Source organism: Ascidia mentula, chromosome 7 (assembly GCF_947561715.1).
Source record: "Ascidia mentula chromosome 7, kaAscMent1.1, whole genome shotgun sequence".
NCBI classification, from domain to species: domain Eukaryota; kingdom Metazoa; phylum Chordata; class Ascidiacea; order Phlebobranchia; family Ascidiidae; genus Ascidia; species Ascidia mentula.
This window is the reverse complement of record NC_138572.1, coordinates 7,712,320-7,739,711: the sequence shown is the minus strand read 5'-3', so window position 1 is coordinate 7,739,711 and position 27,392 is coordinate 7,712,320. Positions and strand designations below refer to the sequence as shown.

The window sequence follows — 27,392 nt, the reverse complement described above, 5'->3', positions numbered from 1 at the left end:
AGATGGAGATGAAGATGTAGGAACTGTCACCCATCCCTTTTGCAATGCTGAAATGTAAATTATCAAATACATAATACAGAAGTTATATTAAAAGTAACAGAAAAATTATCAGAAGTTTTTCTTACGAATTTTGGCATTTGTTCCTGAACCTGCTGTGCTGTTGGCTAGCGACTTAGGTTCTAAAACAAATTTCAAATGATTAATAATAAACACACAATGCATTTAGCACATAAATACTACCTGGTGTCACTTCAAACTTTAGAGGAAAAGAGCTGTTCCATCCGGAAGACATGTCAGTTCTTTTAATGTTTACAGTAAAATTACCATCACATATTTTTGTGACAACCACATGAAAACTGTGTCCAGGCATTCCCAGTGCAGTTGCCGACAATGTAACACTGTCATTCAAAGCATGTGTGAAGGGGAAGGTCAAAGTGATTGACGGGGAAGAACTTTTTGGAACTGTCACTATTCCATCTTGTAATGCTAAAAACAAATAAATTTGCAACAGATGTAAACACCCGGCATGACTAATAAAAAAATCCTTACGTATTGCAGAGCTTGGTCCAGCAGTACCCGGTTTGTTGACAAGTGCTTTTGGACCTTAATCAAAATGTTAAATAAATTTATTTTCTGTTTATTTATCAATTATTATTTAAGATAATCATCATACTTGGTGTTACTTCAAACTTCAATGGAAAAGATGAATTCCATCCAGATAACACATCAGTTCGCTGGATTTTTACAGTAAAATTTCCATCACATACTTTTGTCACATCTACATTGAAACTATGTCCTGCCTTTCCTAGGGCAGTAGCCAGCACTGTTACACTGCCATTTAATGAATGTGTAAATGGGAAGGTCAAAGTCATTGTTGGTTTTGAACTTGTTGGGACAGTAACCAGTCCAGTTTGCAAAGCTAGACACAAAAACATCACATAAAAATCAGAACATATTTCAAAAAATACAGATTGGAAAAGAAAGACAAAAAACAACATACGTTGAACAGGAACTGGTCCAGATGTAGTCGGCTTGTTAACAAGTGCTTTGGGTTCTGTAATGGAAAAACAGAAAATTAATTTTTAGACATGCACAAAAATCATCTTGCCAATTTACCGGAAAACACTTCATACTGTAAAGGAAATGTATTGTTCCAGCCTGATGGAAAATCACTTCTTTTAACTGTGACAGTAAAAGTTGAGTTACAAATCTTAGTGACATCCAGGACAAAAGTGTGTTTTGGAAGTCCCACTGCTGATAGCAGTAATTCTACACTGCTGTTCAAAGTTTGATTAAAAGGGAAAGTCAAAGAAACAGATGGAGATGAAGATGTAGGAACTGTCACCCATCCCTTTTGCAATGCTGAAATGTAAATTATCAAATACATAATACAGAAGTTATATTAAAAGTAACAGAAAAATTATCAGAAGTTTTTCTTACGAATTTTGGCATTTGTTCCTGAACCTGCTGTGCTGTTGGCTAGCGACTTAGGTTCTAAAACAAATTTCAAATGATTAATAATAAACACACAATGCATTTAGCACATAAATACTACCTGGTGTCACTTCAAACTTTAGAGGAAAAGAGCTGTTCCATCCGGAAGACATGTCAGTTCTTTTAATGTTTACAGTAAAATTACCATCACATATTTTTGTGACAACCACATGAAAACTGTGTCCAGGCATTCCCAGTGCAGTTGCCGACAATGTAACACTGCCATTCAAAGCATGTGTGAAGGGGAAGGTCAAAGTGATTGACGGGGAAGAACTTTTTGGAACTGTCACTATTCCATCTTGTAATGCTAAAAACAAATAAATTTGCAACAGATGTAAACACCCGACATGACTAATAAAAAAATCCTTACGTATTGCAGAGCTTGGTCCAGCAGTACCCGGTTTGTTGACAAGTGCTTTTGGACCTTAATCAAAATGTTAAATAAATTTATTTTCTGTTTATTTATCAATTATTATTTAAGATAATCATCATACTTGGTGTTACTTCAAACTTCAATGGAAAAGATGAATTCCATCCAGATAACACATCAGTTCGCTGGATTTTTACAGTAAAATTTCCATCACATACTTTTGTCACATCTACATTGAAACTATGTCCTGCCTTTCCTAGGGCAGTAGCCAGCACTGTTACACTGCCATTTAATGAATGTGTAAATGGGAAGGTCAAAGTCATTGTTGGTTTTGAACTTGTTGGGACAGTAACCAGTCCAGTTTGCAAAGCTAGACACAAAAACATCACATAAAAATCAGAACATATTTCAAAAAATACAGATTGGAAAAGAAAGACAAAAAACAACATACGTTGAACAGGAACTGGTCCAGATGTAGTCGGCTTGTTTACAAGTGCTTTGGGTTCTGTAATGGAAAAACAGAAAATTAATTTTTAGACATGCACAAAAATCATCTTGCCAATTTACCGGAAAACACTTCATACTGTAAAGGAAATGTATTGTTCCAGCCTGATGGAAAATCACTTCTTTTAACTGTGACAGTAAAAGTTGAGTTACAAATCTTAGTGACATCCAGGACAAAAGTGTGTTTTGGAAGTCCCACTGCTGATAGCAGTAATTCTACACTGCTGTTCAAAGTTTGATTAAAAGGGAAAGTCAAAGAAACAGATGGAGATGAAGATGTAGGAACTGTCACCCATCCCTTTTGCAATGCTGAAATGTAAATTATCAAATACATAATACAGAAGTTATATTAAAAGTAACAGAAAAATTATCAGAAGTTTTTCTTACGAATTTTGGGATTTGTTCCTGAACCTGCTGTGCTGTTGGCTAGCGACTTAGGTTCTAAAACAAATTTCAAATGATTAATAATAACCACACAATGCATTTAGCACATAAATACTACCTGGTGTCACTTCAAACTTTAGAGGAAAAGAGCTGTTCCATCCGGAAGACATGTCAGTTCTTTTAATGTTTACAGTAAAATTACCATCACATATTTTTGTGACAACCACATGAAAACTGTGTCCAGGCATTCCCAGTGCAGTTGCCGACAATGTAACACTGTCATTCAAAGCATGTGTGAAGGGGAAGGTCAAAGTGATTGACGGGGAAGAACTTTTTGGAACTGTCACTATTCCATCTTGTAATGCTAAAAACAAATAAATTTGCAACAGATGTAAACACCCGGCATGACTAATAAAAAAATCCTTACGTATTGCAGAGCTTGGTCCAGCAGTACCCGGTTTGTTGACAAGTGCTTTTGGACCTTAATCAAAATGTTAAATAAATTTATTTTCTGTTTATTTATCAATTATTATTTAAGATAATCATCATACTTGGTGTTACTTCAAACTTCAATGGAAAAGATGAATTCCATCCAGATAACACATCAGTTCGCTGGATTTTTACAGTAAAATTTCCATCACATACTTTTGTCACATCTACATTGAAACTATGTCCTGCCTTTCCTAGGGCAGTAGCCAGCACTGTTACACTGCCATTTAATGAATGTGTAAATGGGAAGGTCAAAGTCATTGTTGGTTTTGAACTTGTTGGGACAGTAACCAGTCCAGTTTGCAAAGCTAGACACAAAAACATCACATAAAAATCAGAACATATTTCAAAAAATACAGATTGGAAAAGAAAGACAAAAAACAACATACGTTGAACAGGAACTGGTCCAGATGTAGTCGGCTTGTTAACAAGTGCTTTGGGTTCTGTAATGGAAAAACAGAAAATTAATTTTTAGACATGCACAAAAATCATCTTGCCAATTTACCGGAAAACACTTCATACTGTAAAGGAAATGTATTGTTCCAGCCTGATGGAAAATCACTTCTTTTAACTGTGACAGTAAAAGTTGAGTTACAAATCTTAGTGACATCCAGGACAAAAGTGTGTTTTGGAAGTCCCACTGCTGATAGCAGTAATTCTACACTGCTGTTCAAAGTTTGATTAAAAGGGAAAGTCAAAGAAACAGATGGAGATGAAGATGTAGGAACTGTCACCCATCCCTTTTGCAATGCTGAAATGTAAATTATCAAATACATAATACAGAAGTTATATTAAAAGTAACAGAAAAATTATCAGAAGTTTTTCTTACGAATTTTGGCATTTGTTCCTGAACCTGCTGTGCTGTTGGCTAGCGACTTAGGTTCTAAAACAAATTTCAAATGATTAATAATAAACACACAATGCATTTAGCACATAAATACTACCTGGTGTCACTTCAAACTTTAGAGGAAAAGAGCTGTTCCATCCGGAAGACATGTCAGTTCTTTTAATGTTTACAGTAAAATTACCATCACATATTTTTGTGACAACCACATGAAAACTGTGTCCAGGCATTCCCAGTGCAGTTGCCGACAATGTAACACTGCCATTCAAAGCATGTGTGAAGGGGAAGGTCAAAGTGATTGACGGGGAAGAACTTTTTGGAACTGTCACTATTCCATCTTGTAATGCTAAAAACAAATAAATTTGCAACAGATGTAAACACCCGGCATGACTAATAAAAAAATCCTTACGTATTGCAGAGCTTGGTCCAGCAGTACCCGGTTTGTTGACAAGTGCTTTTGGACCTTAATCAAAATGTTAAATAAATTTATTTTCTGTTTATTTATCAATTATTATTTAAGATAATCATCATACTTGGTGTTACTTCAAACTTCAATGGAAAAGATGAATTCCATCCAGATAACACATCAGTTCGCTGGATTTTTACAGTAAAATTTCCATCACATACTTTTGTCACATCTACATTGAAACTATGTCCTGCCTTTCCTAGGGCAGTAGCCAGCACTGTTACACTGCCATTTAATGAATGTGTAAATGGGAAGGTCAAAGTCATTGTTGGTTTTGAACTTGTTGGGACAGTAACCAGTCCAGTTTGCAAAGCTAGACACAAAAACATCACATAAAAATCAGAACATATTTCAAAAAATACAGATTGGAAAAGAAAGACAAAAAACAACATACGTTGAACAGGAACTGGTCCAGATGTAGTCGGCTTGTTTACAAGTGCTTTGGGTTCTGTAATGGAAAAACAGAAAATTAATTTTTAGACATGCACAAAAATCATCTTGCCAATTTACCGGAAAACACTTCATACTGTAAAGGAAATGTATTGTTCCAGCCTGATGGAAAATCACTTCTTTTAACTGTGACAGTAAAAGTTGAGTTACAAATCTTAGTGACATCCAGGACAAAAGTGTGTTTTGGAAGTCCCACTGCTGATAGCAGTAATTCTACACTGCTGTTCAAAGTTTGATTAAAAGGGAAAGTCAAAGAAACAGATGGAGATGAAGATGTAGGAACTGTCACCCATCCCTTTTGCAATGCTGAAATGTAAATTATCAAATACATAATACAGAAGTTATATTAAAAGTAACAGAAAAATTATCAGAAGTTTTTCTTACGAATTTTGGGATTTGTTCCTGAACCTGCTGTGCTGTTGGCTAGCGACTTAGGTTCTAAAACAAATTTCAAATGATTAATAATAACCACACAATGCATTTAGCACATAAATACTACCTGGTGTCACTTCAAACTTTAGAGGAAAAGAGCTGTTCCATCCGGAAGACATGTCAGTTCTTTTAATGTTTACAGTAAAATTACCATCACATATTTTTGTGACAACCACATGAAAACTGTGTCCAGGCATTCCCAGTGCAGTTGCCGACAATGTAACACTGTCATTCAAAGCATGTGTGAAGGGGAAGGTCAAAGTGATTGACGGGGAAGAACTTTTTGGAACTGTCACTATTCCATCTTGTAATGCTAAAAACAAATAAATTTGCAACAGATGTAAACACCCGGCATGACTAATAAAAAAATCCTTACGTATTGCAGAGCTTGGTCCAGCAGTACCCGGTTTGTTGACAAGTGCTTTTGGACCTTAATCAAAATGTTAAATAAATTTATTTTCTGTTTATTTATCAATTATTATTTAAGATAATCATCATACTTGGTGTTACTTCAAACTTCAATGGAAAAGATGAATTCCATCCAGATAACACATCAGTTCGCTGGATTTTTACAGTAAAATTTCCATCACATACTTTTGTCACATCTACATTGAAACTATGTCCTGCCTTTCCTAGGGCAGTAGCCAGCACTGTTACACTGCCATTTAATGAATGTGTAAATGGGAAGGTCAAAGTCATTGTTGGTTTTGAACTTGTTGGGACAGTAACCAGTCCAGTTTGCAAAGCTAGACACAAAAACATCACATAAAAATCAGAACATATTTCAAAAAATACAGATTGGAAAAGAAAGACAAAAAACAACATACGTTGAACAGGAACTGGTCCAGATGTAGTCGGCTTGTTAACAAGTGCTTTGGGTTCTGTAATGGAAAAACAGAAAATTAATTTTTAGACATGCACAAAAATCATCTTGCCAATTTACCGGAAAACACTTCATACTGTAAAGGAAATGTATTGTTCCAGCCTGATGGAAAATCACTTCTTTTAACTGTGACAGTAAAAGTTGAGTTACAAATCTTAGTGACATCCAGGACAAAAGTGTGTTTTGGAAGTCCCACTGCTGATAGCAGTAATTCTACACTGCTGTTCAAAGTTTGATTAAAAGGGAAAGTCAAAGAAACAGATGGAGATGAAGATGTAGGAACTGTCACCCATCCCTTTTGCAATGCTGAAATGTAAATTATCAAATACATAATACAGAAGTTATATTAAAAGTAACAGAAAAATTATCAGAAGTTTTTCTTACGAATTTTGGCATTTGTTCCTGAACCTGCTGTGCTGTTGGCTAGCGACTTAGGTTCTAAAACAAATTTCAAATGATTAATAATAAACACACAATGCATTTAGCACATAAATACTACCTGGTGTCACTTCAAACTTTAGAGGAAAAGAGCTGTTCCATCCGGAAGACATGTCAGTTCTTTTAATGTTTACAGTAAAATTACCATCACATATTTTTGTGACAACCACATGAAAACTGTGTCCAGGCATTCCCAGTGCAGTTGCCGACAATGTAACACTGCCATTCAAAGCATGTGTGAAGGGGAAGGTCAAAGTGATTGACGGGGAAGAACTTTTTGGAACTGTCACTATTCCATCTTGTAATGCTAAAAACAAATAAATTTGCAACAGATGTAAACACCCGGCATGACTAATAAAAAAATCCTTACGTATTGCAGAGCTTGGTCCAGCAGTACCCGGTTTGTTGACAAGTGCTTTTGGACCTTAATCAAAATGTTAAATAAATTTATTTTCTGTTTATTTATCAATTATTATTTAAGATAATCATCATACTTGGTGTTACTTCAAACTTCAATGGAAAAGATGAATTCCATCCAGATAACACATCAGTTCGCTGGATTTTTACAGTAAAATTTCCATCACATACTTTTGTCACATCTACATTGAAACTATGTCCTGCCTTTCCTAGGGCAGTAGCCAGCACTGTTACACTGCCATTTAATGAATGTGTAAATGGGAAGGTCAAAGTCATTGTTGGTTTTGAACTTGTTGGGACAGTAACCAGTCCAGTTTGCAAAGCTAGACACAAAAACATCACATAAAAATCAGAACATATTTCAAAAAATACAGATTGGAAAAGAAAGACAAAAAACAACATACGTTGAACAGGAACTGGTCCAGATGTAGTCGGCTTGTTAACAAGTGCTTTGGGTTCTGTAATGGAAAAACAGAAAATTAATTTTTAGACATGCACAAAAATCATCTTGCCAATTTACCGGAAAACACTTCATACTGTAAAGGAAATGTATTGTTCCAGCCTGATGGAAAATCACTTCTTTTAACTGTGACAGTAAAAGTTGAGTTACAAATCTTAGTGACATCCAGGACAAAAGTGTGTTTTGGAAGTCCCACTGCTGATAGCAGTAATTCTACACTGCTGTTCAAAGTTTGATTAAAAGGGAAAGTCAAAGAAACAGATGGAGATGAAGATGTAGGAACTGTCACCCATCCCTTTTGCAATGCTGAAATGTAAATTATCAAATACATAATACAGAAGTTATATTAAAAGTAACAGAAAAATTATCAGAAGTTTTTCTTACGAATTTTGGCATTTGTTCCTGAACCTGCTGTGCTGTTGGCTAGCGACTTAGGTTCTAAAGCAAATTTCAAATGATTAATAATAAACACACAATGCATTTAGCACATAAATACTACCTGGTGTCACTTCAAACTTTAGAGGAAAAGAGCTGTTCCATCCGGAAGACATGTCAGTTCTTTTAATGTTTACAGTAAAATTACCATCACATATTTTTGTGACAACCACATGAAAACTGTGTCCAGGCATTCCCAGTGCAGTTGCCGACAATGTAACACTGCCATTCAAAGCATGTGTGAAGGGGAAGGTCAAAGTGATTGACGGGGAAGAACTTTTTGGAACTGTCACTATTCCATCTTGTAATGCTAAAAACAAATAAATTTGCAACAGATGTAAACACCCGGCATGACTAATAAAAAAATCCTTACGTATTGCAGAGCTTGGTCCAGCAGTACCCGGTTTGTTGACAAGTGCTTTTGGACCTTAATCAAAATGTTAAATAAATTTATTTTCTGTTTATTTATCAATTATTATTTAAGATAATCATCATACTTGGTGTTACTTCAAACTTCAATGGAAAAGATGAATTCCATCCAGATAACACATCAGTTCGCTGGATTTTTACAGTAAAATTTCCATCACATACTTTTGTCACATCTACATTGAAACTATGTCCTGCCTTTCCTAGGGCAGTAGCCAGCACTGTTACACTGCCAATTAATGAATGTGTAAATGGGAAGGTCAAAGTCATTGTTGGTTTTGAACTTGTTGGGACAGTAACCAGTCCAGTTTGCAAAGCTAGACACAAAAACATCACATAAAAATCAGAACATATTTCAAAAAATACAGATTGGAAAAGAAAGACAAAAAACAACATACGTTGAACAGGAACTGGTCCAGATGTAGTCGGCTTGTTTACAAGTGCTTTGGGTTCTGTAATGGAAAAACAGAAAATTAATTTTTAGACATGCACAAAAATCATCTTGCCAATTTACCGGAAAACACTTCATACTGTAAAGGAAATGTATTGTTCCAGCCTGATGGAAAATCACTTCTTTTAACTGTGACAGTAAAAGTTGAGTTACAAATCTTAGTGACATCCAGGACAAAAGTGTGTTTTGGAAGTCCCACTGCTGATAGCAGTAATTCTACACTGCTGTTCAAAGTTTGATTAAAAGGGAAAGTCAAAGAAACAGATGGAGATGAAGATGTAGGAACTGTCACCCATCCCTTTTGCAATGCTGAAATGTAAATTATCAAATACATAATACAGAAGTTATATTAAAAGTAACAGAAAAATTATCAGAAGTTTTTCTTACGAATTTTGACATTTGTTCCTGAACCTGCTGTGCTGTTGGCTAGCGACTTAGGTTCTAAAGCAAATTTCAAATGATTAATAATAAACACACAATGCATTTAGCACATAAATACTACCTGGTGTCACTTCAAACTTTAGAGGAAAAGAGCTGTTCCATCCGGAAGACATGTCAGTTCTTTTAATGTTTACAGTAAAATTACCATCACATATTTTTGTGACAACCACATGAAAACTGTGTCCAGGCATTCCCAGTGCAGTTGCCGACAATGTAACACTGCCATTCAAAGCATGTGTGAAGGGGAAGGTCAAAGTGATTGACGGGGAAGAACTTTTTGGAACTGTCACTATTCCATCTTGTAATGCTAAAAACAAATAAATTTGCAACAGATGTAAACACCCGGCATGACTAATAAAAAAATCCTTACGTATTGCAGAGCTTGGTCCAGCAGTACCCGGTTTGTTGACAAGTGCTTTTGGACCTTAATCAAAATGTTAAATAAATTTATTTTCTGTTTATTTATCAATTATTATTTAAGATAATCATCATACTTGGTGTTACTTCAAACTTCAATGGAAAAGATGAATTCCATCCAGATAACACATCAGTTCGCTGGATTTTTACAGTAAAATTTCCATCACATACTTTTGTCACATCTACATTGAAACTATGTCCTGCCTTTCCTAGGGCAGTAGCCAGCACTGTTACACTGCCATTTAATGAATGTGTAAATGGGAAGGTCAAAGTCATTGTTGGTTTTGAACTTGTTGGGACAGTAACCAGTCCAGTTTGCAAAGCTAGACACAAAAACATCACATAAAAATCAGAACATATTTCAAAAAATACAGATTGGAAAAGAAAAACAAAAAACAACATACGTTGAACAGGAACTGGTCCAGATGTAGTCGGCTTGTTTACAAGTGCTTTGGGTTCTGTAATGGAAAAACAGAAAATTAATTTTTAGACATGCACAAAAATCATCTTGCCAATTTACCGGAAAACACTTCATACTGTAAAGGAAATGTATTGTTCCAGCCTGATGGAAAATCACTTCTTTTAACTGTGACAGTAAAAGTTGAGTTACAAATCTTAGTGACATCCAGGACAAAAGTGTGTTTTGGAAGTCCCACTGCTGATAGCAGTAATTCTACACTGCTGTTCAAAGTTTGATTAAAAGGGAAAGTCAAAGAAACAGATGGAGATGAAGATGTAGGAACTGTCACCCATCCCTTTTGCAATGCTGAAATGTAAATTATCAAATACATAATACAGAAGTTATATTAAAAGTAACAGAAAAATTATCAGAAATTTTTCTTACGAATTTTGACATTTGTTCCTGAACCTGCTGTGCTGTTGGCTAGCGACTTAGGTTCTAAAGCAAATTTCAAATGATTAATAATAAACACACAATGCATTTAGCACATAAATACTACCTGGTGTCACTTCAAACTTTAGAGGAAAAGAGCTGTTCCATCCGGAAGACATGTCAGTTCTTTTAATGTTTACAGTAAAATTACCATCACATATTTTTGTGACAACCACATGAAAACTGTGTCCAGGCATTCCCAGTGCAGTTGCCGACAATGTAACACTGCCATTCAAAGCATGTGTGAAGGGGAAGGTCAAAGTGATTGACGGGGAAGAACTTTTTGGAACTGTCACTATTCCATCTTGTAATGCTAAAAACAAATAAATTTGCAACAGATGTAAACACCCGGCATGACTATTAAAAAAATCCTTACGTATTGCAGAGCTTGGTCCAGCAGTACCCGGTTTGTTGACAAGTGCTTTTGGACCTTAATCAAAGTGTTAAATAAATTTATTTTCTGTTTATTTATCAATTATTATTTAAGATAATCATCATACTTGGTGTTACTTCAAACTTCAATGGAAAAGATGAATTCCATCCAGATAACACATCAGTTCGCTGGATTTTTACAGTAAAATTTCCATCACATACTTTTGTCACATCTACATTGAAACTATGTCCTGCCTTTCCTAGGGCAGTAGCCAGCACTGTTACACTGCCATTTAATGAATGTGTAAATGGGAAGGTCAAAGTCATTGTTGGTTTTGAACTTGTTGGGACAGTAACCAGTCCAGTTTGCAAAGCTAGACACAAAACAATGTCACATAAAAATCAGAACATATTTCGAAAAATACAGATTGGAAAAGAAAAACAAAAAATAACATACGTTGCACAGGAACTGGTCCAGATGTAGTCGGCTTGTTTACAAGTGCTTTGGGTTCTGTAATGGCAAAATAGAAAATCGCTTCTTGGACATGCACAAAAATCATCTTATCAATTTACCTGAAAACACTTCATAATGTAAAGGAAATGTATTGTTCCAGCCTGATGGAAAATCACTTCTTTTAACTGTGACAGTAAAAGTTGAGTTACAAATCTTAGTGACATCCAGGACAAAAGTGTGTTTTGGAAGTCCCACTGCTGATAGCAGTAATTCTACACTGCTGTTCAAAGTTTGATTAAAAGGGAAAGTCAAAGAAACAGATGGAGATGAAGATGTAGGAACTGTCACCCATCCCTTTTGCAATGCTGAAATGTAAATTATCAAACACATAATACAGAAGTAATATTAAAAGTAACAGAAAAATTATCAGAAGTTTTTCTTACGAATTTTGGCATTTGTTCCTGAACCTGCTGTGCTGTTGGCTAGCGACTTAGGTTCTGAAGCAAATTTCAAATGATTGACCATAAACATACAATGCATTTAGCACATAAATACTACCTGGTGTCACTTCAAACTTTAGAGGAAAAGAGCTGTTCCATCCGGAAGACATGTCAGTTCTTTTAATGTTTACAGTAAAATTACCATCACATATTTTTGTGACAACCACATGAAAACTGTGTCCAGGCATTCCCAGTGCAGTTGCCGACAATGTAACACTGCCATTCAAAGCATGTATGAAGGGGAAGGTCAAAGTGATTGACGGGGAAGAACTTTTTGGAACTGTCACTATTCCATCTTGTAATGCTAAAAACAAATAAATTTGCAACAGATGTAAACACCCGGCATGACTAATAAAAAAATCCTTACGTATTGCAGAGCTTGGTCCAGCAGTACCCGGTTTGTTGACAAGTGCTTTTGGACCTTAATCAAAATGTTAAATAGATTTATTTTCTGTTTATTTATCAATTATTATTTAAGATAATTATCATACTTGGTGTTACTTCAAACTTCAATGGAAAAGATGAATTCCATCCAGATAACACATCAGTTCGCTGGATTTTTACAGTAAAATTTCCATCACATACTTTTGTCACATCTACATTGAAACTATGTCCTGCCTTTCCTAGGGCAGTAGCCAGCACTGTTACACTGCCATTTAATGAATGTGTAAATGGGAAGGTCAAAGTCATTGTTGGTTTTGAACTTGTTGGGACAGTAACCAGTCCAGTTTGCAAAGCTAGACACAAAAACATCACATAAAAATCAGAACATATTTCAAAAAATACAGATTGGAAAAGAAAGACAAAAAATAACATACGTTGAACAGGAACTGGTCCAGATGTAGTCGGCTTGTTTACAAGTGCTTTGGGTTCTGTAATGGAAAAACAGAAAATTAATTTTTAGACATGCACAAAATTTATCTTGCCAATTTACCGGAAAACACTTCATACTGTAAAGGAAATGTATTGTTCCAGCCTGATGGAAAATCACTTCTTTTAACTGTGACAGTAAAAGTTGAGTTACAAATCTTAGTGACATCCAGGACAAAAGTGTGTTTTGGAAGTCCAACTGCTGATAGCAGTAATTCTACACTGCTGTTCAAAGTTTGATTAAAAGGGAAAGTCAAAGAAACAGATGGAGATGAAGATGTAGAAACTGTCACCCATCCCTTTTGCAATGCTGAAATGTAAATTATCAAATACATAATACAGAAGTAATATTAAAAGTAACAGAAAAATTATCAGAAGTTTTTCTTACGAATTTTGGCATTTGTTCCTGAACCTGCTGTGCTGTTGGCTAGCGACTTAGGTTCTAAAGCAAATTTCAAATGATTAATAATCAACACACTATGCATTTAGCACATAAATACTACCTGGTGTCACTTCAAACTTTAGAGGAAAAGAGCTGTTCCATCCGGAAGACATGTCAGTTCTTTTAATGTTTACAGTAAAATTACCATCACATATTTTTGTGACAACCACATGAAAACTGTGTCCAGGCATTCCCAGTGCAGTTGCCGACAATGTAACACTGCCATTCAAAGCATGTATGAAGGGGAAGGTCAAAGTGATTGACGGGGAAGAACTTTTTGGAACTGTCACTATTCCATCTTGTAATGCTAAAAACAAATAAATTTGCAACAGATGTAAACACCCGGCATGACTAATAAAAAAATCCTTACGTAATGCAGAGCTTGGTCCAGCAGTACCCGGTTTGTTGACAAGTGCTTTTGGACCTTAATCAAAATGTTAAATATATTTATTTTCTGTTTATTTATCAATTATTATTTAAGATAATTATCATACTTGGTGTTACTTCAAACTTCAATGGAAAAGATGAATTCCATCCAGATAACACATCAGTTCGCTGGATTTTTACAGTAAAATTTCCATCACATACTTTTGTCACATCTACATTGAAACTATGTCCTGCCTTTCCTAGGGCAGTAGCCAGCACTGTTACACTGCCATTTAATGAATGTGTAAATGGGAAGGTCAAAGTCATTGTTGGTTTTGAACTTGTTGGGACAGTAACCAGTCCAGTTTGCAAAGCTAGACACAAAAACATCACATAAAAATCAGAACATATTTCAAAAAATACAGATTGGAAAAGAAAGACAAAAAACAACATACGTTGAACAGGAACTGGTCCAGATGTAGTCGGCTTGTTAACAAGTGCTTTGGGTTCTGTAATGGAAAAACAGAAAATTATTTTTTAGACATGCACAAAAATCATCTTGCCAATTTACCGGAAAACACTTCATACTGTAAAGGAAATGTATTGTTCCAGCCTGATGGAAAATCACTTCTTTTAACTGTGACAGTAAAAGTTGAGTTACAAATCTTAGTGACATCCAGGACAAAAGTGTGTTTTGGAAGTCCCACTGCTGATAGCAGTAATTCTACACTGCTGTTCAAAGTTTGATTAAAAGGGAAAGTCAAAGAAACAGATGGAGATGAAGATGTAGGAACTGTCACCCATCCCTTTTGCAATGCTGAAATGTAAATTATCAAATACATAATACAGAAGTAATATTAAAAGTAACAGAAAAATTATCAGAAGTTTTTCTTACAAATTTTGGCATTTGTTCCTGAACCTGCTGTGCTGTTGGCTAGCGACTTAAGTTCTGAAGCAAATTTCAAATGATTAACCATAAACATACAATGCATTTAGCACATAAATACTACCTGGTGTCACTTCAAACTTTAGAGGAAAAGAGCTGTTCCATCCGGAAGACATGTCAGTTCTTTTAATGTTTACAGTAAAATTACCATCACATATTTTTGTGACAACCACATGAAAACTGTGTCCAGGCATTCCCAGTGCAGTTGCCGACAATGTAACACTGCCATTCAAAGCATGTATGAAGGGGAAGGTCAAAGTGATTGACGGGGAAGAACTTTTTGGAACTGTCACTATTCCATCTTGTAATGCTAAAAACAAATAAATTTGCAACAGATGTAAACACCCGGCATGACTAATAAAAAAATCCTTACGTATTGCAGAGCTTGGTCCAGCAGTACCCGGTTTGTTGACAAGTGCGTTGGGACCTTAATCAAAATGTTAAATAGACTTATTTTCTGTTTATTTATCAATTATTATTTAAGATAATTATCATACTTGGTGTTACTTCAAACTTCAATGGAAAAGATGAATTCCATCCAGATAACATATCAGTTCGCTGGATTTTTACAGTAAAATTTCTGTCACATACTTTTGTCACATCTACTTTGAAACTATGTCCTGCCTTTCCTAGGGCAGTAGCCAGCACTGTTACACTACCATTCAATGAATGTATGAAAGGGAAGGTCAATGTCATTGTTGGTTTTGAACTGGTTGGGACAGTAACCAGTCCAGTTTGCAAAGCTAGAAGCAAACAAAATAAATGTTACAACACATCAAATTTGAGAACAAATCAAAATACTGCCATACACTTTACTGCACTTGGTCCAGATATAGTTGTTTTGTTTGCAAGTGCTTTGGGTTCTGAAATATGATTGCATGCCTGTAAAATTTTGTTTGAGCTCGATAAACTATAAATATAGATACCTGGAAATACTTGAAACCTCAGCGGAAAAGATTGATTCCAACCAGTCAACAAATCTGTTCTTTGTACAGTAACTGTGAAGTTTGTGTCACAAACTTTTGTAATTCCAATTTTGAAAGTATGTGCTGGTAGTCCAATTGTTGTAGCTAATAACTTGATGCTAGTGTTTAATGTTGTAGTAAATGGAAATGTTAGGGTAACCATGGGTGTGGAACTGCTTGGTATGTTGACATATCCCTCCTGCAGTCCTGTAATACATTTTGAATAAATATAGATTCACCCTAGATAGCGTAAATATAAAAATTACCTTGGCTGGTACTAATTTTTCCACTTGATGCTGAAATTTAAAATAAATTTTCTCTTTGAACTCTTAAATCACAATCTTATTGCTTCACTACATAAAAATTTGTATTCACAATCCAATATGAAAAGTATGTAATTGAACAGACAAAACACATTAGGTCAATTTTGACCTATTAACTTACAAATTGCCACTTATTCCTCCTTTATTGGATGTTTTTGTCGATAAATTTTTAAACCAGAAACACTTTGACAAATATTTATATACCACAATCAACCACAAAAACACAGTTTTAAAAATAGTATTTGCTAACCCTTGACATTACAGATGCAAGCAAAAGGAAAAGTCAATTAGGAAATGAATGGCTTGAATGTATGTTTGCGATCTGGACTTCTTTGTGACAATCACCCATAATATTTTTATGCCCTGACTTATATAATAGGATTATACAACCTTTTTTATCAGTCATGCTAAAACAAATATAATGTGATATTTGTGTTTCAGAAACATGGTGATTGTTCAAACTTTAATGACAAATACACACTGTCATAATGGTCATACATTAGAACATAACTTAAGTATAAAATCCCTACTCACCAGTAGTGTTTGCTGTAATGTTCAACCCTGCATGACAAATTACAGCATTTGTTATAAAATTCACATTTATTAAACTTTTACGAGTAGTATTTTACCCCATATACTGTTTTACACATGTATGTCTGGTTGAGGTTTGTACCAGCAGACTTAGCTGTCTTAGCATTAATAAACCCATACCCCTGTTGTCTACCTACTGGTAAGAATTGTTCATATTTCCAATTCAAAAAATTATAATTATTTTTTGGAGTAACACACTAAGATCATATTCTCAGAAGTTGTTTTGTGACTTATTTATGAAAGATTTTTGGATAATCAACGTCAATACAACCATCCTACTGTGCCAACGTAACAATGTTGCTTTATATTAAAATCGCATGTACCATGCTGTTAACAAAATCAGTTGTCAGACATTTACCTGCAGAAAGTACTTGGTAGTTCAAGTTAATTGACTGGTTCCACCCAGAAGCAACATCAGTCCTTTTAATGACAATCGTAAAATTGCTGTCACAAACTTTAGTAAAAGTTGCTGAAAACGTTTGACTGGCAGTGGGTAAGAAGTTAATTTGTAATTTCGACAAGGAATTCAGTGGCTGGCTCAATTGCACAGTAATAGTTTTTGATGAAAGTGTGCTTGCTGGGATGACACTCCAACCGCTGAATAAAACTGGAAAATAATGGCGATGTTATCGATGGTTGCTTTCGTGTTTTTTTATATGACTTTGAATTAAAAACAAAGGAAACCATTGTTACGTGAAACAAAAATAAACAAGCGCATTATAGGAAGCATTAGGGGTTCATACGCTTACGGAGGCATGTAATGCCAATCACATGTCTTTTTAATTTCGGCGGGAAAACGATTCAACTAGATTTGGCGGGAAAACCACCAACCATTTTATCACTCACATCTGTAGCGAAGTAATAAATTAAAAAGGCATAGAAATCATATTATTTTTGCACGGATAACATATTGGTTATTTTCCTGCACAACCAAGTTTCCTTCTTAAAATATAGCCTGGTGTCGAAATTTTAGTAGCCTATCTTAAACTTAAACCGCAGTGAATTGAACTTAAACCGCAGTGAATTGCTAAGGAGAAATAACTCGTCAAACCAACACACTTATGAGGCCGAGGTTGGGGGTTGGTACCAATTCACAATACAGCGGGTATTTGTTTTTCATCCTAAATTTGAATTTCTATTGCATTATTCCTGCAGATAGGGCGGACCAAAAAATTTTACCCAGGTGATGGTTTCTATCCAATACTCATTCTGACGCAATAATTGCGATTTGTGTTGCACCAGGATATATAACCATGCGCTAGAAAAAGCACACTTGTGAAAGACAGGAAAATCAATTTTAAAACACCCTTTTATCTGCCCCTGCAGCTTTTTTTTGGAGCTTTGACATGAAGTAGGGGCAGTGGGAGGTCGGTTATCCTCCCTGTCTGAAAATGCGTGATTGTTGAGTCGGGAAAACTGCATTACAAGGAATATAAGTCTTTGTAGAGGTAAAATTATATTGGTTGTTGGTAAAATCTGCTGGGGATTTGCAACTAACTACAATCTACCAAAGTGCAAACATGTACTTCGACTTACAGGATGCAATGCTCGGGGCGCACGCTATGTTGTAGTGTGTATAGTTACACTAGAGCAATAGAGCAATAGAGGAAATTATTTTCCCCTTTCTCATGCTTACAGTTTACGGAAGGCAGTCGTTCGTTATAATGTCTCAGTACAGGAAGAGACTGTTTGTGTTTTAATGGACGGTTGAGTGGGGTTTATTGTGGTTATATGCTGTTGGATAATATCGACAATTTATCTGCAATATTTTCGCGCATTTATTCCTCTGCGCACAGAATTATTCAAGTTAAAGATACAATTTTCTGTAATTTTTACACAATGTAATTTGTATCATGGATCCGTAAACACGTATTTAAAATAATACTAAGTTGGGGTATGGGGTTACGTTTTTTGTCAGCTAAAGGGACAAATTTGAAAGGCAAAAAGAGTTTCGTTCACTCTAAAAACAGAGAAAGGAACTTTAATATGTAAAACAAAACATACCACAAGCCACTTTCAATTTAAAATCCTAATTCTTATTTTTTTGAAATCTGACGATGAAACTTTCCGCATTTTGAGACACGGTTGTAACGCATGATTGGCGATTACCCGTGCGCCAAACCAAAGCACGATAGTGTGGTTAACTAAACCACGTTTTAATAACAAATTCCTTTGTCTGGCTCTGGTTTTTTCAGTGTTGTGGTATTTTCTATTGCAGGGTTGGTAAACCTATTCTAGCGAGCCGGTGTACCTTACAAATCAGTTTAATGCCCCAAACAGTATCCCTCTGTGGTTACTGTTAAACGTAATTTAATTTTCAATTTCAATGTGCTTCAGTTATAAGTTCAGTTATATCGAAACATATTGAGTTATGTGCTATTGACAATACTACAGTGACTGGGAAAGCAAATATGTTGGTTGCTTGGTTACGCTTGTTAGCTTGATTCCTGCTATAAGACATTAAACTCTTGAGTTACAAAAGCACAAAGTGGGGTTATATAAAGAGGCGACCGTAAGTGTCGTTTTACAAACTAAAGTATTTTGTGTTACCTAACATTCGTTTTGATCCTTATTTAAGCTTTACAGAAAATGATATAGACCACGCCTTAGTTGCATTATATGACAAACCTGCTCCATCCACAGCAACGAGTAGAGAAACCAAAGCAAGCAAAATAGCTGCTAGCCCACGTAACTCCATAGTTGGTACTCGGTTACACGTTCGCAGACGCGGACGCGCAGAGCATGCAAAGAATCGTGGAAATGAAACAAATTAGTCTTTGCTCACTACAAATCTCATAACTCGTTGTCTTCTGAAATCAAAATATCGTTTTAGTCGTGTGTGATGTACACGAGTTTGTCAAAAATAATCTTTTCAAAGCTTCTAGATTTAGAGACTGCTGGCACTGGTGCTGAAAACATTGACATGTTCATTTATTTAAGACATTTTGGCAAAACTTGTGCCATCATCAGTTTCATAAGGAATGCTATTCCAATATTAACTAAATGATTTAATGATCGGCAAGTAGGCGAAGTATATTTATTTGAAACAAAACGCCTCGTGCTTTCTAATCAACGACGTTTTCTGAGGCTGTGACTAACTGGTGTTAATTCTCGACGCTCACACAGTTGGGCGGCAGTTACACTGATTTTAAACTTCCACTTATTGTTCCCACAATTTTCGCGCAAAAAAACAAGATTAAACGCGGACCGTGTCGCAGTTTTCAAAGAGTTAAACTTTGTTTAACAAACCTGTAACACGTTGACTTGATAGACAACAAAATGCAAGCTTCAGCCATTCTTAATCAAGATTCTATACACTTCCCGTTTCCCTCGACTGCGTGTGTTCCGCTTTAGGCTGTATCGCCTGCCTGTGGGTCATTATTCAAGCTGTCCGCTCCAAGAAAAACTTCTAAGGCTGCACACCTTTGTAATTGCCCGATCAAAAATCAAACAATTTTTGTAAGTGCTTTGTTTGTGACTAGCCACAAATCTCACAGACGTTGATATGTTCAAAAGAAAACAGGTAAAAGTGCCATTGACCTATGCAGTAAAAGCGTAATGCATGTTTTCGTAATTGGCAACAATATTTGCTCGCCCCTTAACTTGTCAACGAAAGTAAGAGTTTGCATCAAATTCATAGTTGCCTGTATCGTAATACCAAACAGCACAGTGTAGCATATACACTCTACAAACAGGAATTTAAACAGGAAAGACACAATGGTGAAACAAATTTCCTTGCAAAACAAGGTTGTTTTTGCTTTGTTTACGGCTGGATTCGAAGCAATTCTATCCCGCGATCACGCTTATAAAACAGAATAATATGCAAAGCTTGACAAGGGCCCGTCTTGACAGATGTTGCCATCAGTCATGATTGCCTCGCCAAAAACCCTAAGTAGGCGTTCTCTTGTGTTGAAGCGTACATAGACATCGTAAACGTGATGAGTTTTACTTGGAAGTCGGTGGTGTAAAATTGGGGTTTGTTTTGGATGAAACCCTGCAATCAAATACAGTTGGTTAAATGCCGAGGTTTTTTCAATTTTTGAACAAGTTTTTACAATTCTGCGTAACCTTTTAGGTCTTAGCTGTTGCAGTAATATAAAACCCTATTAATATTTGTAAGCGACTTTTTCGCAAAAAGGTAAACCTATTTTGCGTCCTTATAACATTTGTTAGGGATAAATGCGTAACCATTTCATGAAAGTTGGAAACCACTGGTTTAAAAGTAAATTGCTTGGGAAGTACCGCAAAGGTAGAACTAAACTATTAGAACCGAAAAATATACATCATCAAGTCTACTGGCAAATTCGGCTTTTTAGTACCCAACTTTTCGACGTGAAACTGGACAGTACAAACGCTTACACTTAAACCATGTTTACGCAGCGTGACAATGGAAACCGAATACCCTTTCGTCTGACTATTCATGTCAGTGTGTGTACCTCTTATTCAAAGTGGTGGAACGTAGGCTACGGTCGTTCATAAAGCCGTTACGAATAACAACAAAAAAGTACGATGTACTGAAAGGCTCAGATCGAACAAAGGGTCTGTTTGTGGGGGTCTTTTGAACGCATTAGGACAAAGACAAAAGTTCAGAGTTTGACAAAAAAGCTTCCACTTACTTTCCTTTGTGCATAAACAGGGATTTCCCGTAGTCCACTGCGACCTTTTTCCATTTCTTTTTACATGCGGGCCAGTCGTCCTCGTAACCGCATACCTTCGTCTTGCTGTAGTCCCACAGAATCCAATCCAACGGCTTGTAATTCCAATATATCTTCAACATGGCGTCGAACTCGTTCAATGAAGCGGAATGAAAGACTTTGCCGGCTCCGCCAACAGGCGTAAAAGAGTAGTAAATCCAGCCCTTCGGTGCCTGGGCGGATTGCACAGTCTGTAACACAGCACGTAGTGGCTAAAACCTCTGGTAAACACAAGACCTTATCACGGCGTTATTGGATTTGTTGAAAAGTAAATATTTGCAAGTGCACCGATCACAATTCCTTTCACGAAGACATGTAAGGTTCCGTGTTGGTCCAACGCACACAGGTTGTAAGAAGAATCGGTATCAAGTTTGATACACAGGGAAACAATACTGTGCATATTTTCACAAGCAGTGTCTTAGAAAATGCAAACGTGCGTATTTCTAAGAAACGTGCTTATTTTGGACTTGCGTGTTCTGTTTTTCTTATAGTTTTCGGCACCAAAGGTGCTTATTTGTTCATAAAATACAGATTATTGGTTAATGGCGCAGTTCTGAACGTTTTCAGACCGACCAACGTAAGATAACCATCCTGACGAAAAACTACTAATATTCTTAAAATCGATGTTCTGACAAGCGTTGCCCCAAATCAAATTAATGCAGCAACACATAGACTGTTAATTTAACTCGCTTCTCGCAGGTGTTTACTTGATATATGAACTGGCAAACCCAATTGCCAAATGTCTTAAAAGTTAAAAGAATTACACTGAACTTTCTGTACAATGTGACACGTTTCCTTTGGTTTTAATTTAACAATGTTGGAAAAATAGGCGTTGCCTCAGTATTTGCCTGCATATACATTGGAGGACAGCGATACATGGACAGTAGAACTAATTGTTTTGGTGACGTTTATCTGTGGGTATACGAATGATTGGGTGCATTACTGTGACGTTTATCCGGTGGGTGGTATTACTGTCATTGAGCGCAACTAACAGGTTGTAATAAATGATTCTATTTGAAACCAAGTTATTTAGTAGAATGGGAGAAACACGATTAGCATAAACGCACCCCGAGAACCATTTGCTTATAATTACTGTATTGCTGCCGTTGACACGTAAGGTCCTACATTGCTGGATGACAACAGGCGGAATATTCAACATATGGAGGCAACGCGCAGTCTGTACCCAACTGGTCCTAGCTATTACGCGAAGCGGCTAGCTTGTAGGTGAAAATGTTTACCAGTCTAGGCGCATGTCCCTGTGTGAAATAAATCATGTCTTACATCGTCGAATTGATTATAATGCTCCAAACGTAAGTGAAATACTGCCTTTACTTCTATAAACTCCGTGCAATGGCCTACCAGTTTCGATTTATTATTGACAAATTGAATACCATTTGCACACAGACATGCCGCATAAATAAACATGTCAAAAAACATACAGAATTGACACCTGGCTAAGGTTTTAGTCACCTGCAAAATGATAGTCATGTAGTTTGCACTGGCAATGACGTCATCTTCCATTAAGAGGAAGTACTGAGGTCTGATGTTGCTTTCCACGTAAGACACAAGAAACTGAGCGTCGAGGTTCTGCTTGGAACGCCACATTGACCGCGGGTAGGAATCACCGAAGTTCACGTGTACTTTGTCCTTCCAATTGGGGTATATATCTTCTGGAGGCGACACAACCTTCAAAAACCAAGTTATTGTTGCGTGCGCTTAAGGTCGATTCTTGTGTATTTAGGTTAATGGGAGTTTGGTTCACATCAAAGAGCGACATGGCACTTTCAGAATATCATTCAGAACCGCTCGTTCAAGTTCAATTCATCCACCCGTAGGCGCAGTCGTTTCGCAAATAATTTAAGGTTACCTCAACATATTAAACACAGTCTGTGTAGTCTTAAACACAGATTTCATTGTAGTCACGTTAATATGGCAAAATAATATGGCGAGTTCATAGTGCTTGAATGGCAATATGCTCATGCGGTTCGATACATTCCTTTGTCAGGAGAAACACCTATTTGCTCAGCGACGGAAAGCGTTAGGGGATATCCTGCAAAGTTCAGGCTATGTTTAGTTTCCAACGGTTAAAAGCTGCTCGCGTTCGGTGTTCAAATCCTAACCAATACAAATCCAACCATTTTTTTTAACCTGGTATTGCTCGTTTTTACCAATACCCGGTTTGTTGCGTTTATTTAACAAAACCTGTTGACGTGTTTTTTAACTTTTCGTCAATATGATGGTTAAAACACGCTAAAAACACATATTTTGTGTAGCGTACGCCTAAACCTATACGCCTTAAGTTCACAAACCTCAAGTAGTTGACTCCTTATGTCTTCGCCAAACTCATCACATATTTCGTTGGCAACCTCGAAAAAATCCTCCCGGTTTGTCTCAGCCACGTAAACGATGAATACACAGTTCTCCCTGTGAATGGCGCCGAGTTGTCTAATCATGGAACGCAACGTGGCCAAAAGATACGATTCATTCATGCGCCTAATGGTGGGAATGCCAACAGCCAGCAGTGGCGGAGTTTTGCCTACGTCACCAAGTTTGTATGTGGGTTTTCGACGTGGGTCAAAACGTTCCAAGTCGACAAACTTCGGTTGGGTGCTTTCTGCAACCTGTACGGATTCGCACTGTTTCGAGTGCTGGATAACGTTCGAAATGTTACTGCGTCGCGCAATGTTTGTCGCGGTGGTTTCCAACGAGTCTTCTAGAATTACTTCGCTATTTATTCGCGAGACCGGGACTTTCATTGTCTCTTGTCTTTTGCCAGATTCCAGTTTCATAAACAACAGTTGGGCGAAAGCGATTAGAAGCACGAGCGTCAACAGGCCAGTGTAATGTTTTCGTCCCATACCGACCAACTATAAAAACTGATGATGATTATCTTCTATCTAATGAACATAATCCGTCTAACGGTGGCGTTGTGTCTTTCAGCAAGAAGTCTTCGTTAAGTCAAGATTGGCTTGCAGTCGCAGATAATGCAAACAAATCTATCGGTTTGTTTTGTAATGCCTGTATCCTACGCAACCTGCAAAAGTCTTTCGATCAATTTTCTCGGTGCTTGAGTTTGATATCCCATACCGTTTAACCCTTTTCTGCACTTGTTACGTAATTATGAGCTTTGTTACAACATAATCAAATATATCCAATATTGACAGTAACCTTTATCAAAATTTAACTGCGACAAAACTGGCTTTATTTAACCGTACGTTTTTAACGGTCATCATTTAGTTAGGGTATATAGCACCCTTAAACCATTTCTCGGACCAAACGTCGTGCTGTTCTTAACTACAGCTTTACTAAATGCTTAATTCGCCCTCCATCCTGACAACAGGTTAACGTTGTACATACAAGAAATTATGTTGTACAGACACCCATGTGGACCAAAACCATTGTAAACTGCTACCAGCATAGTTTAACAGTACAACAAACAATCCATGCACTCTTACTGAACTTTTTGCGTGCATAGTGTAAGTACCTACAAATACATGACGGTTGAGAGCACGATGGTCCACGATTACGCATTCCTACGTCAAAAGATGTTTACTGTTGAATCACCGACAACTTTCAATAAACTACAAGCATACCTGGTAGCTTTCTATGATTTAGTCACGTTTAAACAGTTTTTTTACGTTGTAGGTCATGCACTTATGGCCACGTTCTGTTTCCTACATCACAGACACGTAAAAACGCACCTATAACTACACACAGCAACAAAACGCATGGTGTTGTTATGTTTTCAATACAATGCTACCGAAATACTGACGTAGCAACATGCAGTGCGTACTATTGTCATTTGTCAAACCGGACATGATGTCTCACACGGCTACGGCCTTGCTCTTCGTTTCACACACCAACGCTGACTGTTAGATTTGCAGCTGACAACACAACGCAAATATCCTACCCTCAAGGTTAACGCAACTATACAACGTCATTGTTTGCTAGACTTTCGCCGGTAATGGTACATGTTGTTAGCTTTATTAAAATTTACCTTGAAATTTCCACAAACCTATGCCGCAATATCAAAAAGGATATTCTAACTGTTTAAGCCTGTACCGAACAGTGCCAATTTTAACCCACAGATGCTCATTAGAAACAACAGTAGACTAACGCGGAGTTTCAAAAACGGAACAAACTTCATGTTTAAAGCCCTTACGCTTTAAACTTGCAGCTTGGCTAACCATGTGTAATGCGGTCTGCGTATCCAACTCTCGACGAAACCCTTCACTGGCGAATAAGGTTCAGTATTGATTTTCGTATTGAGAAAAACGAGTCGATGACGTTTTCACTTGCTGTACATCTTAGACACACGGCAACACACAAATGTTGATAATGAAAGACGGAATTGCACAACACGGAGTACGCCGTTGAAAACCGTCGTGCGTTAAATTTTACGCTATATGTCCAGCGTATGTTTTGATACTTCGTAATATCCTTTGCGTTGCAATCAATCATTGTTTGCGAAAGTACCTGACAAAAGAAGTGTTCCTAAAATACTGGTAATTATTTCAACAATAACGTGTTACAATCGCGCGAATAGTATAAAATATTTTAAAGCAGGTTGCCTATCAACAGTAGTCGCTACTCTACTGTGAATGTAACACAATACAAGCAAAACGCCACAACCAGGATATGACGTCATATACCCGGTATAGTGAGTGACATTCATTAGTCTCACGTGTCCAATTTGATGCATTTCACTAAGGGGACAATACGGCCAGTGATTTACAACTTGGTTACGGTAGGTCTTCTGCAGGCTAACTTCAATTCAATAAGTTAAGCAATTTTCACGGCAGGTAAAACGATTCAATGTTTTCATTTTTCACGTTGATTCAAGAAATTTTGGGCGCAAAATAATATATCACAAGGTACGAAAAGATTCTTTCGCGATGAAACAAACAAAAAGTAAACAAATTACAACATTGACACATGACCAACACATATACAGTGACCCAAAGCTGCAGAAGACTTGAAAACAAGGGATTTCAAAGTTCCCCTCGCAAGTTGAGCAGCAGTCGGATTTGCGTAAACCTAGAGGAAGACCAGCTCCGACCACATATTCAGTCGTAGAAAATCAAACAATAGTAAACCCTACTGTTAAAACAAAACGCCATTTTAACGACTTGTCCCGCGTTGGGCGAAACAGCAATGTGGATTAATATTTCCTGGTCTGTCAATAGTATTTGGCTCTTGGCATTGTTGGCAAGGTCCTGAGTCTAAAAACAAACACCAGTCATTTTGTCCCGATCAAAATACAATGGAGGATGTAACTTACGAGGCTGGCAACAATTCCCACTTTAGGTATCATGACAATGGGTTCAAATACACCAAGCGTTGCCTTCAGGCCGGTTACATTAAATTTCGCGCAATGAAGAAACACCTCCTGAGTTTCGCATGTTTCTCGGGCTGACTTGCATAAAAAGGGGGAGTTCCAATGCTTTTTTCGGATCAGTTTGGCCTTGAAGGCTTGAACCGTTCAAACAAAGACGTAAAAGCGCCATGGAGACAAATAAACCTGCACAAAGCATTCAAGTTGCCCGGGCTGCCAGAAGAACCAAACAACTCGCTTTGAATCTAACACTTCATCAGGAGTTGGTAAGTTAAATTTCGGACGTGTAGGTCTATTGTCGAAACTTGCAATACATAAACAGTTCTGTTGAATCACTAGCAACTACACTTCTGAGATAACAGGTCAGCACTTTCACAAACAAATACACATCTTCCGCATGGAAAGCAAACGGCACAACTGACAAAAACGGGCCAAACTAACGTACCTGTGCAATTAGTCAGTAAAATAAAACAGTTCTGATAGGCAAAACCAGAGGCGAAATCAGCCTATAACGCATGGTACGTAGGCATATGATGTTCACCTTACTGAAATGAGCCTATGTTAAGTTGGGTTTCCCTTTTTTCGATAATAAAATGAGAAACACAGCAAATATTTGCACTGACTGGAATTAATGTATGCGGCCTTGTGCCTATGATGCGTTTTATACTCAACGACAAACTGAACAGGCGTTTTCAGTATTTAATACAACATTTGACAACACTAAAACACGGATAACCGGAACAATTTGAAAGCAAAGGTTATCCAGTATTCTGTTATATATATATATACATACTAAACAACAACAAAAGTTCTAATGTTACGGATAAAGAACTTGCAAAGC

The 27,392-nt window shown here is 36.8% G+C and overlaps 1 protein-coding gene across 1 annotated transcript; it reads right to left on the bottom strand.

Annotated features, from left to right (window-relative positions):
• Positions 1 to 19,973: 19,973 nt before the first annotated feature.
• Positions 19,974 to 24,679, bottom strand: LOC145908454 (alpha-1,3-mannosyl-glycoprotein 4-beta-N-acetylglucosaminyltransferase A-like). Its single transcript, XM_082995738.1, has 4 exons — positions 23,526 to 24,679; positions 22,687 to 22,902; positions 21,139 to 21,407; positions 19,974 to 20,516 (listed from the first exon to the last, which is right to left on the bottom strand). The coding sequence occupies exons 1-4, from the start codon at positions 24,072 to 24,074 to the stop codon at positions 20,468 to 20,470; spliced, it is 1,083 nt and encodes a 360-aa protein (XP_082851864.1). The 5' UTR covers positions 24,075 to 24,679; the 3' UTR covers positions 19,974 to 20,467.
• Positions 24,680 to 27,392: the final 2,713 nt, after the last annotated feature.